General features: G+C 39.5%; 1 protein-coding gene across 5 annotated transcripts in view; it reads right to left on the bottom strand.

Moving 5' to 3' along the window:
* The window catches only part of CUL2 (cullin 2), a 43,293-nt gene extending 29,433 nt beyond the window's left edge, over positions 1-13,860 (bottom strand). For 2 of the 5 annotated variants that reach the window (XM_082303392.1, XM_082303396.1), the window contains exons 1-4: positions 13,054-13,172; positions 10,292-10,430; positions 4,262-4,364; positions 2,304-2,398 (exon numbers count right to left, since the gene is read on the bottom strand). In XM_082303392.1, coding sequence (XP_082159518.1) covers positions 2,304-2,398; positions 4,262-4,364; positions 10,292-10,410 — 317 coding nt within the window. In that variant the 5' untranslated portion in view covers positions 10,411-10,430; positions 13,054-13,172. The other 3 variants (XM_082303395.1, XM_082303394.1, XM_082303393.1) reach the window with 3 other exon arrangements.

Raw genomic sequence — 13,860 nt, 5'->3', positions numbered from 1 at the left:
CAATTTGCTGGATAAGAAAACCCTCCAATGATTTGAAATAAGATTTTTTAAAAGTACCTATGACACCAGTTACAGCACCAAGACACTAGTAAGGCCTAATGTCCAGCATTGTTTTTATCTATTATTTTTATCATCAGAACTAACAAAAACAACAATTGAAAAAGTTTCTTTCAGTGATCCTTATTCCATCAGTTTTATCACCTTGGTTTAGTCATGCACATATGGGGTTTTACTTTTCAAATAGAATCCAGGTTTGTTTTCCGACCAAAATGCACTGAAGAGAGTGGGTGAAAAAAACCAAATCAAAATCAACACTGAAGAAAGAAAAGATTTAACTCATTTGCCAATTAAGTGATTGATCTTGCATTTTATGAATTTTGCTCAAAAGTGCCTCACATTTTAGTACTGTTTCAAATACTGCCTATCAGATTAGAAGCAGAGATGCAAGCCTAATTAAATTTTAAGGGAATCTATTTTAAAATAACTTTCAAATTACTAGCTGTAGACATTAATTTAATTGCTGGAAGAATTATACAAACTAGAACCTGGGATACAAGAGAGTCAACTAAATTATGGTACTTTTCTGAGAGCAGGCATGCAAGTAAGAAAAGAACTCCAACTGCTTTATAAAAAGCAGAATATCTTCCTATGGTATTCACAAGTATTTTCATCCAAAATATTCTCTCAAAAAATGAAAGAGTGACATAATGACATTCAGTTAATGAAGGGCTTCCAGTGCATGAAAGTCATTACGATTCTACTACTCAAGCACTGAATTATTTCTTGTCCTCATGTGGGGTCTTCTAGGTCCCATTACAATGTATGTTTTATTATTGAAGAGAAAGATCATTCTTTCACAAAGTTATACCTTTAGAGACTTCTAAGAGATATGACAAAATTCAGAATTTCAGCACAAACAACGAAGTTACAACTTTGACGTGAAAATACTTCTAAAAGAACACCCTTAACAAGTACATTTTTGGGACCAAAACACAATATACAAAGCAGGAAAAAGAGTTAGGATGGGCGAGTTGGTGTGAAATATGAGCTTATGTAAATGTACAGGTTGGTTTATGCACATAATATCTGTTTGGGAAAAAAATGCCCTCACTTGTTTAAAAATAAAACAAAAAATTAAGTTCCACCATGGGAGAAGTATTTTAATTTGTTTGTTTATGACCAGAGGCACACAAGCTCTCAGAAAAACCATCACATGAAGCACAATCAGTGAGATGTATACACATTACGTACTTGTCGTGTATTTTCCTCTATCTACTCTCCAGTTAAGTCAGACACTTTATGGAACTAAAGTTTGCAAGCTCAGGATAGACTCCATCACATCTGTTCCCAGTGTGATAGTGAAAATTTAATAGAGTTTACAAGATCACACATACATCTCCTAACTTACTAGTAAAGGTCCTGAAATCCTTTGTAAATCTGCACATCATACCATCAATTAAGTACAATGGAAAGTGCCTCTTAAATTATATTTACCTACTGGGTATCACATGCATAATAGACATCAGAATGTTCAACCTACAGTCCCAGTGGGATTAAAATCCAAATCCTAGTAAATCCAAAGCCATATCAACACTGTTATAATTTTAGCAACTCAGAAATGGGTAAGTTTTCTATGCTCAAGCTACCATTATTAGCAATGAAATACATTCACAACTCAGGAAAGAGCAGACTTATAAAAATAAAAGGGTTTAGTTGTGTTATTTATAGATTTGGCTGTAATCTACTGGAAAAAAAGAGAAGAGAGTAAAATGGATTGCTTGTATACAAACTGTTAGTTTCTTAAGTTCTCAGAAAAGAAGTAAGGAGAAGTTTTCACTCCCTCTCCAATCCCTGCAGCTCAAACATTCACCTGAAAATAAAGAGCACATCACCTTGTCTGAAAGGCCCCACTAGAAGGGAGAACTGTGGTTTTGCCAAGGTATGTGGCAAAGCTTTGAATCAAACAATGCTGGTTCAACCGCACACTGCAGTCCAGTGCCATCCTTGTAGAACTCCTAGAATTATGAGCTTATACGCTGCAGGGCTGATGAGCACCAACACATTCAGCACTGCAACATCAAGTAGAATACAACAGTAATGAAAGAACTTTAGGAACCATCTTGGATACTTACCTGTTGAGGCATTATTCCTTCTTTCTCATGTTCTGCTACCATAACTATATTCGCTCCAAAACTGACCTGAGGCATATTCATCTATTGCTCTCTTTAATCAACACTCTTCAACTTAAGCTGCAGATAATTTTAATAATTTCAAAAGTTTAACAACTCTTTTAAAAAGCTTACCTGTATAAACAGTCCATATAGTCTGCCCCTTTGCTATACTCTTCCCAGTATCTGTGATACATAACCAGTACTTGTTCTTCAGCTTCCAGAACTCTCTGTGAAGGCACACCCCCCCACACTAGAATTAGTATGAAAATAGCACACATACTTAAAAAGTTATCATGGGATTATAATTTTGGAATAGTATTTGCATATTCAGAATTGTGGCAATGACCAAAAAGCTAACACATCTTAATACTACCAAGTTTTGGTAAGCCAGCTACAACATCTGGACTTGCTTGATTTTGCATTTAAAAATAGCCATCTCCCTACTGTATTATTTTCTATTGATCTTTTCAGAAGTACCTACTTGAATAAGCCTGGTTCATATTCTCACATCATACTGGTGGGATAACTCACAGAACCATTCTCTCACTGACACAGATCAGTTTTATATTCACACAGCCACTTGCACTGCACACTGGAGGAACTGACCAACGATAACCACTTAAAACCACTATGCCTTACTGGATGGACAAGTCCTTATACTTACCAGGAATCACAGAATAAAACAATTTTAACAAAGCACAGATACATATAAATGTGAAATGCATATAAGTTTTTCAAATCTAGGCCCAAATATTTTGAAATTTAAGCAAATCATCATCTAAAAAGCTACTGAATGTCTCAAAATAGATTCATACTTCAGAGAATTTACACTAATTCAACAATGTAAATTCAACAATTTACACTAATTAGTATGATTTGTGAGGGGGGATGAGATCCTAGGAATTCAACTTTAATTCTCTCTAGAGTTTGTATTTTAAAATCTGGCTCAAGCAGCAAAGAAGCCTATGCAAAAAATCAAAAAAAAAGGTAAAAAAAATCATGAAAGAGGAAAACTGGTAGACAAAAAAGACTTGAGAATGCTTTCCACTGCAGTATGCATTTTGCAAAGATTTTGCAACGTTATTTCAGAGGCGAGTGGTGGATAGCCTATTTCAAAAATGGATGTATGCTTTCAGCTACTTCCGACAGCTTCTACTGTGCTGGCACCTGCCTGATTATCCTAAGTGAGCTCATTCAGCTCACTAAATAAATGAGGAAGAACTTATTTGGCAGAGTTCTCTGCTAGTTTAGTGAACTGATTTAGTATATCAGAGTGTAAGAACCATCCTCTCTGTAACCTGTGGAACTGCCTATTAAGACACCCAGCCTATCCTGTCAAATACTCAGGTACCTAAGCATGAAGCCATTTAGCAGCGCTATCCAGAATTTGCAATGCTTTATCCCCTGTAAAGACACTAAAGACAGGTAAGCATCTTACTTAAATCTACCTCTCTTTTTACTGATATAGAAGGAGGCACCGTTCATCTATCTGATCTATTAAACACGAGGATCATGATTCTAATTAAATTTGCTGTCTTAGCTGAGGAAACAGAAGTTAACTCACAGCTATATAGATATACCAATATTGTTATTTGTCATAATAAATAATTAGCCATTATTTCCTCTCCTCCCAAGCATTTATGTTATTTCCCACATATTTCAGAAGGTTTTCTTTTGGTTTTTTTTTAACAGAGTATATACAATCAGTTTCCAAGACTCTGGAGTAGATATTTTTCTGCTGAAACAGAAGGCTAATGACAAACTACAGTACATTTTCAAAGTGAAGATGTTCCTCAAACTAGTTTGACTATAAGCATTCAACAGAAAAAAAAGAACCTGCTTTTCAAGCCAATGAATATATTGCATAAACCATAACTGTTGGCTTAGAAAGAAAATTATTTATTTTGTGTTGCATATCAACATATCTGTATCTGCCTACATTGTTGTGTGATATGTGTTACATATTTCATATATACAAGTACTGTGTCTCTGTAACTCTGCCATCTGTGATTTAGTCTCATAAAAACCTACAAACAGTCAAAAGAAGGACAAAGAACACCTACATGGACATCAGTAACTGTACAGGTTACCTTGTGCAAATGGCGTACATGATTCTCCAAAAAAATTTTAGTCTCAGTATAAAGTCTCTCTCCAAGAGGTTCAGGATAGGCCACACACAAAGCATAAATGTCTCTGGGCTCAAAGTCAAGGTTTGTATTAAAGTGTGAAAACATATCAACAAAATTTATGATTTACAGAACCCTTTCTTCCCCACACAAGAAGTTTAGGTTTTGGGGTCTTTTTTACATTCAAGTAAAAAAGACAAAATGGAACATTTTCTGAAGTTAGTGTAAGTACTGGCTCGTACAGAATCCAAGTTTACAGCATCAATATTAAATTTTAAATAGTGGATGCTGAGGGAACGTTAGAGCTAAGATCTTGAAACTTCTGATAGCCCCATACTGATGTGGCTTCTACCCTTTATTTGCCATTTATAAACAATATTCAATAATCTCAAAGTGGAAAAACAGCTTTTATGCACCATTCTTCTGTATTTGCAGCCAACATGAACTAAACTCTTCTCATATAATGGAAAGAAGCACTAAATAGGTTAAGAACATGATTAGCCAAGTACAGAGCAGAGCAAACACACGGTGAAGCCAGCTTCAAGTTTTCCTTCCTGGAGTCCAAAACAACTTACTATCCCTGCATTTTGCCCTCAACTGCACAGGTAAAACAATTCAGAGAACACTGAAAATTAAATAATCACAATGGCGGCGTGGATAAAAAAGTTTGTATTCTTTTAACCATTGTTGTAATTTCAGTAATCCTGTTTAGATCACAGCCACACAAAACAGTCGTACTTGCTAACTTAAATGGGCAGCAGCAAACTGCTAAACCACCCTTAAGGTGATTTTGTCCCTGAACTACCTTGCAGAGCTACACCTTTGGTTTATATCAAGTTTTAAGAGTAATTTGAGGAAGAGAAGCTATGACTAAGAACTTTGCTTTCAGAAAAGTCAAGCAAGGATTAGGTCAAGCTTCACATGAACAACCTCATGCTGTTCTGTAGAAATTACTTTAAAACATTATGCTTAACCACTAAGCCTCGACACTTTTTAAAGCCAGCCATGACAGAAATCAATGATTGTATATCACTTAAATTAAGAGAAGACACAAGATCTGCTTTCCTCTAGTCTACCCTAAAAAAGCACATACCTATGCAAAAGCAGGTAGAAGACACAGGCAGTTGAAGAGTCACCTGCTTAATCTACAGAACAGTGTCAAGCTCTCATCACACAGCTTGTCCAAATGCATGCTTCATTTTTTATATGGAATTACTACTCAAAACAAAGAGGATTCTGATTAGGAGAACTAATTAGGAAAAAACCCTTTATCTGGCAACTGGAATCTCAGATAGCCCAATCAGAATCTAATCTTGAGTACAGTTATTTCATTCATATAGATCATTTTTATTAGAATTCTCCTTAAAACAGCAAGAAGCACCAAATGGAAACACCGAGAAACAAAACAGGCAAAATTTTTAACAGTAGCTACCATTGCACTACACCAGCTTGTAAAGTTATGACCAATAAAGTATCAAAACAAACTCACACAGTGAAGAATGAAAGATTCTATTAAAGAGATTGTAAAGAATAATTGGTTTTTACACTTTCCCCTCCCCAACAAATTTTCTCAGTCTAAGGATGGCGAGTAGTCAAATGCATCCTCAGTATAATTCAAACCACAAGCCTCTTCACTATGCAAACATATTTTTGAGAAATTAAACTCAGAATTAGAAATCTTCAGAAGCTACTCACAAGCAAAGGGGACATACCTCTTCTCTTTAGATCTACAACTGCACTATCTGTCACCAAAACCATTACAGATCTCTACTACAAGAACAACTTACAACAAATTTAGAGGAAAGAGGCAGTCTTCGCCACAGCAGCACAAGAAAATAGCAACAGCAGTTTATTTGATGAAAGCAGCAAACAAGTATTTCTGAATTTATCTTGTAAAGAAGTTTCTTAGTTTTAATAACCACGCCTAACACTACAAATGGTATCTCTGCTCCTTCATGAAAATGCACATCTTCCAAACATGCCTTTCCTTTTTCTAGAGAATAAATTTTCTTATAAATGAAGAAAGCTGAATTTAGTATTCTTCCTTGACATACGCCACTGTGTTTAATATCAGCAGATATGCAACCTAAGAGCTTAATCACAGAAGCACTTGAACAGGCACCTCACCTTCCTGTATCAACCAAGTACTATTTGCTGGATAGCAAGTTTCTCTGGAATTCTACAAAAGAAAAGCTTTCATGAGACTGAAATACAAAACTGCTGACTGTAGCAAAACTGCTTTTTCTTGATCAATTTGTACCTGTTTCTTTATTCATTTTATCTTTGAGGCCAGAATCCAAATTTAAGGGTCATATTCAAAATGTTGTGACTCTCTTAACAAAAAAAATAAAGTCTGAGGGGAAAGGAATCACTAATCATCCTTGGTATTTTACTCCATAAACTTAGAGCACATTTTTCTTGTGCTGCTGTCCCTTAGAAGAACAGGAGGAAGCCTTTACTGTTCAATAATTTATCTTTAATAGTGAAAACCATCTGTCCTTCCAGTTCAGCATGCACTTTTGCAGGGTGAGAAAGGCCAGAGGAAGCTGCAGCCAAACTGCTGCCTAGGGGCCTCCACTCTATATTGAGAACAAGAACATCAAAACCATTCTGTGATTTAAGTGCTTTGGTAGTTGTTATTTGAGGGGCATCACCCAGCAATGGGAAACTGAAGGAACAATAACAAAATTACTGTCAGCCAGAAAATACTATATCCAAGGTTATACAAGCTCACAAATATTGTCCTCAGGGTTAAAAAAGCATCTAGTTAAGACTTCTCTAGGAGACCAATGCAAGGTTTAGGGAAATTTCTATTCATCAATCTTCTGTAACAGAACCAAAATTTGTAGAGGATTTGAGGATTCAGTCAGAAAGAATCATGACCGTATGAACTTAACTTACTCTTCTCTTTGGGCCAGTTGTTCTTAAAGATACATGTTTAAGTTTCTGGTTCATCATAGGATCCTTGTAAAACAGTTCATTAGAGAAGTGAGAAGAAACATGGAGAAAAAATGGGGAAAAAAACCCAGATGGCCATGCTGCATACTTCTAAAATAATTCTGTTTGAAGTACAGCTACCCCTGGGTACTGTTCATCTTATTTGTAACTTACTGGGTGGAAAACTAAAGACAACAACAGGAAGAGCCTGATGTCCCACCTTTTCAAAAAAGTTCTAGGTAAAAGGCAGTTACCAAAGCACAGGTGAACTACCTACCACTCTCTAACCAAGCCTTAACTTAAAAACCACTCCCATGCCCACTGAACAGTTAACAGCAAAGTCTTGAAAGTGATACAACGTACTCACAATAACCCCTCCAATACAGACATAACTGTCACTCATTTAGCAGACAATGAAACAAGTTCATACACATTTCTTTCTGCAGAGAATCTTAAAAGGAAATCTGAAGGTCAAAGGTGGCTCCGGATGACTCACAGTTTAAATAAAGTGACATATGGTCTTCAAGTGATCTTTTCCAGAAGATTTTAACTCTTATACCATTGTGGTTCCCAGCTCATTGCCATTCTAGCATTTCAAGTATGAGATAAAAGGTTTTTTTAAAGATAAGCCACGTTTAACAATAAAATTACCCTAAGTTACAAAGGAAACACTATATTCGAGACAAACAAATTCTGGGGAACTAGTGGGCAAAAATTAGTTCTAGAGGTGGAATATGCATAGTACAAGCCTGTTATCCCTAAAATACTATTAGCCTCCATACTCCACTGATCTCAGCTGCCTCAAACAGCACAAGAGAAAGCTAACACTTCTTAGAATACACCGCTGCAGACTGAAACCACGATTCTGTGCTGTGTCTTATCCTTTGTTTCCACATCACTGTGTCAACTATACAGTACAAAGATCAAGTGATACTATAATCAATGAAATAACCTGAGTTTTATTAAAACAGTGCAAATAATTTGCCACCTTTCCATTGCGCTGACTAATCAATAAGAAAAAGTTAATACAACATTTCATTTAAAGTCCCTGTATATGTTTAGAAACATTACTCCAATTAAATTAAATTTAAGAGAGAATAAAAAGTTAACAAAGAAGAAGACGTATTTTTAAATGCCAAATCTTTTTAAAAATATTATTAACATTTTAGTCTTCTTTCTATATAAAATCTGGAAAAAGTTTTCATTCCAGCTGTACAGAACTACCAGTTCCACCAAGTTATTGAATACCCATTAAGCAGTTTGTGTTAAAAAGCAGTTTGGTTACAGGAAGCAGAAGTACTAAACAACCAGCATTCAAGCAGGAAGTTTCAAGTCACACAAACTCCTTGGGCCATTCAGCCACAGATAACAAGCCAAAAGGCTCGTGCCTGTGCTAAATCAGGCACTAATAGTGCCACTTTCCAAGGAACATAATTAAGAGATGATAGTAAGTTAGGTCTTAAGAACTACATGCCAAATGATTATTCCAGGACTGCTTCCTGAATCTGCTATTCATAAGCAATCCTTTTCTGATGTTCAATCAACTGGAGTAAATCCCAAAAGAGGATCAACAGCAGACTTGTGTGCAAGGTCTCCACATAAGAAGTTCTAAGTGAAACAGTGTGACAAGAGGAATCAATACAATATCTCATGCAACAATTATTATCTTAATTTAAATCTATTTTAGATGCCCTTGTTTAAATGTTTAGAGTTTTAAGATACAGAATTTAACCACTTGTTAAAGACTGAATTATGTAATCCTCAAAAACTGCTTAGAAAAAATGACTGCAGCACAACTTCTCAGCAAGTAAGTGCCCACCTCATTAATTCAAAATGTTTGGAAATTCTGAAGTTACTTGAACTTGACTTCAGTACAAGTTGGCAAGTCATGCCCCCAGAAATTAATTACAAAATTTTAAAATGAAAGAGTTCTTAAAGATTATTATACCACAAAAAGGCTCCACAAGAACTATGAGCTATGTACATACACACATGCACACACTCAAAACAAAGGCATGTGGGAAAGCAATTCTGAGAAATGGTAACATGTTAGAACAAGATGAGACTTCAGAGTCAAGCTCCTGCACGCAGGATAAGCTTGTGTTGAAAAAAACCTACGAACAAAGATCTTCTCAGGTGCTTCTTTTTCCACCCACAAGAATTAACAAGTCAATAAATAAGCCTGAATGATTCTTCCCTCTAATAAATAAACCAAACTGTAACGAATTCCTGCAGAACAGGTGCAAAGCCTTGTAAAAGTCTCCAATTATTCACCATAGCTAATGAACACATAGACACAGGGCACAGTATAATTGGTTAGAACAGTTATACTTCTTTTAAAAGAAGTTCACTGAAACTTAAATCTTGTAAAATATTACAAGTCCATTTTACATGTAAAACACAAACCTTTTCACTACAACAATGTATGTACAGCTGTGACTTGAAAAGCAAGACCATATGAATGCAGAAATAGTAGTTATTTTTAAACATAGTTTAACTGTCAGGAGTAATGAGGCAATAACAGTGGAGGAAAAGAAAGAAGGCTTTTTAACAAACCCTTGCTGTAGAAATGCCTAGTATGGTAGTTATCAGTGCAGTTAGAAATGCAAAGAAGAGGGAGACATCTTTATGCAGAACAACTTCATCATCCTCCACATCCCAAATTTAAAGATGTGCATTCTCTGTCCCGGGTATTTCCCCTGCTACACACACACATTTAAACATACAAGAAAACCTCACTGTCAGAATAGGGGACACTCAATGGACACTCTTACAATACCTGTAAGAAAAGCTTTAGCATAAGCTAAGTATTACAGCTACCAAAAGTGACTAAAGCTGAGGACAGTTTACTTTTTATCAGCATGGTGATTTTCACATAGAATACTTCCCAAATATGCAGAATTTCCCATCCCTTTCAACTTATTCACAGTCTTAATAACAGGTACAGGCTAACAACAAGCTACTCAAGATCACTGAAATTGTTATGTAACACAGGTTTACTCTGTGTTAAACACATCACACAAACACATTAAGTCAGATTTTTCACTTAAAGGATACGAGAAGCGATCATTCCACGTTGCTCTTTCAACATAATCCAACATAACAACAGCTTTAATTGTTGTTAGAAGTTTGTTCCATGTTTCATCAAAGTCAACTACTCGTGGTTTCAAGGACATTGTGGGGCTTTAGTGTTAATCTGTAGAAGAATTAAACATGTCAGACAACATTGCACAATCATTAAAAAATATACATTTCCTTCGAATTTTTCAATTTAAACTTTGTACACTGTCACACCACTATGATAGAGCAACACAGAGAACATCCACCCCCACCAAAATAAAGCTCACAATCCCTCATTTTTAATGCTATGGAATGGAACATTAATGTTGCATGAGAAGCTTACAACTTAACATCTATTAATCTAACACCATCAGGCTTTGTGAAGTTCATTATCTCACCAAGCGGTTCATTAAACCATATCATATAAAGAAAACAACTTTCCTGTATATTTTGATTTGTTTACATTTATTCAAAGACTGTTTTACCTATATCTAAGAAAATTTGGGTTAAGAACACAATAACTATTACCAGAGTATCTGAAATTCCTACTGTCAGTTTGTAGCCTATGCTCACCTCAGGCTTTCATGAGACATTTCTGGTGTTACATTTGAAAAGCCACAAAACCTGAAAGCTTTGATCAGGATGTGAAAAAGAGAGCACAGGGCAATATGCAGAGCTTGTGCAGCTTACTGCACTATGCAATAGGACAAATAGTGAAATCTTTCATGTAAGACATGACTTGAAAATTCAGAAGCTGTGTTAGTAATTTCATACCAAAAATACCAGAAGAGATTTATTGGAGAAAAAACCACTCAGCATTAAATTATCTGAATAAAACTAGGGAAAAGGTGAGCTGATTTTAAAAAAGAGACAACTGTGAAGGCCTCTTCTTTGTTTCAACTAGTCTCTGTTCTAGGCACCTAATCTAGAAAGGACCTGATGTGTGACATTCCACGCACAAAGCAAGTCTAGTTCCTGCTCAGAATCATGGCATTGTAAGACTACAATAAAAAGTGGAAAGAATACTTCTATTTCCATTTCAAATAGATGGACAAGTGACTCTTGTCTTTCCAAATTTTCAAGGTCATAAGGAAAAGCAGAATGCTAGTGAAAGACTTTAAGCACAAGAGGCAGACCTCTGTAAGGGAAAGAATCAAATGTCCTGCTAAAAAACTATTAACCACCCAGCTTACTACCTTAACCACTACTGGCTTTTACAGGATATATTACTTCTCAGTTTATGAAGAAAGCAATCAGATGCAACTTTTAGCATGGATGCATGCAACCTGCCCCCCTGACTAACTAACCAAACTCCTCAACTGCTGTAAATGTTGTCATATTTGTAACATGGTTATTAATTCAGTCCATATGTTGGCAGAAGCTTACACAGAAAAATCAGCAAGAAGCAACAAAACAAAGATCCATCAAAGAAAATAAGTTGAAAAACACACTGATGTTTCACAGAAACATGCACCTCAGCAGAGGCAGACAACAGCTCACTTCCAGGAGGGGAAGCGGTAATCTTCAAAAAGCTCTAATACCCTCTTCTGGAAAACACGGGAGCATTTCTAGCCGACCCCAAGAAAAAATAATCATGGTCCACAAAAGACATTAAGAATCATAATAAGTGCTTGTGGTAATGAAGCTGCACTTGTGCTGTATTATAGGTCTGCTGTCTTGGAAACACACGCTGTACGTCCAAGGTAAAAGAGCCCTTTCTTCAAACACAAGCAAAACCAAGGGAAAGAAGGAAGGGTGAAGAAAAAGTCCTCCCCACAGCACATCCCACTGTCATGAATTAGTAACACCGTGATCAGGATGATTAAAACCTAATAATATGTAAAGCATCCATATGGTCATTTAAGTACTCTGGAGTTAAAGAGTTTAACATAACTGTTATTTGGCATTCTCTTTCATCTTTTACAGACATTTTAACAAATATGGTGTAACTTTTACTGTAAGACACTGGGCTTTTTGGGGTATGTTGTGCTCCAGTGTCAGCAAAGCACAAGCTCACCAACTTCAATTATTAAACGTCTTGTATTGATCACGGTAAGAACTATAGCAGGGCAGAATATCTACCCTAGGGTTTAGACTATTCAGGGGGTTGGAAGGCCATACCTGTTTGATAAGCCCTAAAGTACACAGATGTTATTGAAATATATTTACACAGCAGGATAATGAAAGGATGTCGCTTCTATCGCCTCATTCTTTAAAACATACCGCTGTCATACTGCATATATTTGTTCACACAAATAAACATAGCATTCTGTCCAGCATCAAAGAACTCCCCAAATTTCCAACCTATTTAACCATCTCGATAAGCAACATTACAAGCCCGTGGTAGGTGCACAGCCACGGGCAGGAGCACTCGCGTGAAACAGGTGACCAGAGCTGCCCGCCCCCGCCCCGTGCCCTGCTCCCCACCTTCTCCCTCCACCAAAACAAAAGCGAAACTGGCTTAGGGCTCAGCCAGCCGATAATGAGCGGCCCCGCCGGAGAGGCCGCACCGCGCCCTCCCCGCGGGGCAAGGGTAGGACCCGGGGCAGCACGCGGCGAGCGGGCGCTGCCGCACGGACACCGCCGGGGCACGGGGGCCCAGGGCGCGGGCAGCGGCGGGGCCGGGGTCGGACGGGAGGCAGGGCCCGATCGCCCCCGCGCACACCCGGCGGGGTCGGGACCGCCACCTCCCCCCGAGCGCGGCGCTCCCTCCTCTCAGCGCGGCGGCCGCGCCGCGCCGGGCCGGGCGAGGGCGTTACCTGGCGGCCCGGGGCCCGAGTCAGCGACCCCCGCCCGGCCTCCCTCGCTCCTGCCCTCGGCCGCGGTCGCTGCCCCGCTCCGTCCTCACAGCGCTGCCATTACCCAAAGCCGCTCGCGCCCCGCCCCTCCGCCGGCGCCGCCACTGCCGGGGCCGGGTCGCGGCCCCGTGGCCCCGCTCGGTGCAGCTGCCGCCGCGCCGCCGCCTCACCCGCGGCGCCGCCGTCCCCGTGCTCTCCCCGCCGGGCTCTCTCCGCCGGCCGCGGGATGGGCTGGAGCCGACGGGTCCCGGCGCTCCGTCACTTTCCGATCGCACCCACCCCCGCCGGAGCAGCGGGGTTTGGTACAGCCCGCAATGTACGGCGAGCGCGGGCGGCCGCACTTCCCAGCGGCGGGGCGGTCCCCGCGCACGCGCCACTCTACCTCTATGGCGGGACCCCTCCCGTCCCGCGCGTTCCCGACATGGAGTCCCGGCGGGCGGGCGGGAGGTGGCGGGACGGTCGCTGGAACGGGCCTGTCTTCCGGGCGCGGCGTTCCCGGGGTTCGTGTGAGGAGGTCGCCTTTACCTCAGAAGGTGGAAGTGTCCCCGTCCCGCCGCCGGCCCCCAGCAGGGAATTGCCCCAGCTTCCAGCACCCTGCTCCGGTGCGGAAGGTCCCGGGCAGGGCCCCGGCCCCGGCGGAGCGCCCGCCGTCCCCTTGGGGCCCTTGGCAGAAAGGCGCAACACAAAGTTGTTAAGTGGCGGTAACAAAGTAGAGTCGCTGTGGAGACGAAGTAGCCGAGCGTGCTCACGTGCCCTGGGCTCAAGGGC

The sequence above is a fragment of the Coloeus monedula genome (genome assembly GCF_965178545.1).
Source record: "Coloeus monedula genome assembly, chromosome: 1".
In the NCBI taxonomy this organism is placed as follows: domain Eukaryota; kingdom Metazoa; phylum Chordata; class Aves; order Passeriformes; family Corvidae; genus Coloeus; species Coloeus monedula.
The sequence above is the reverse complement of the archived record's forward strand: the minus strand, read 5'-3'. Positions and strand labels throughout refer to the sequence as shown.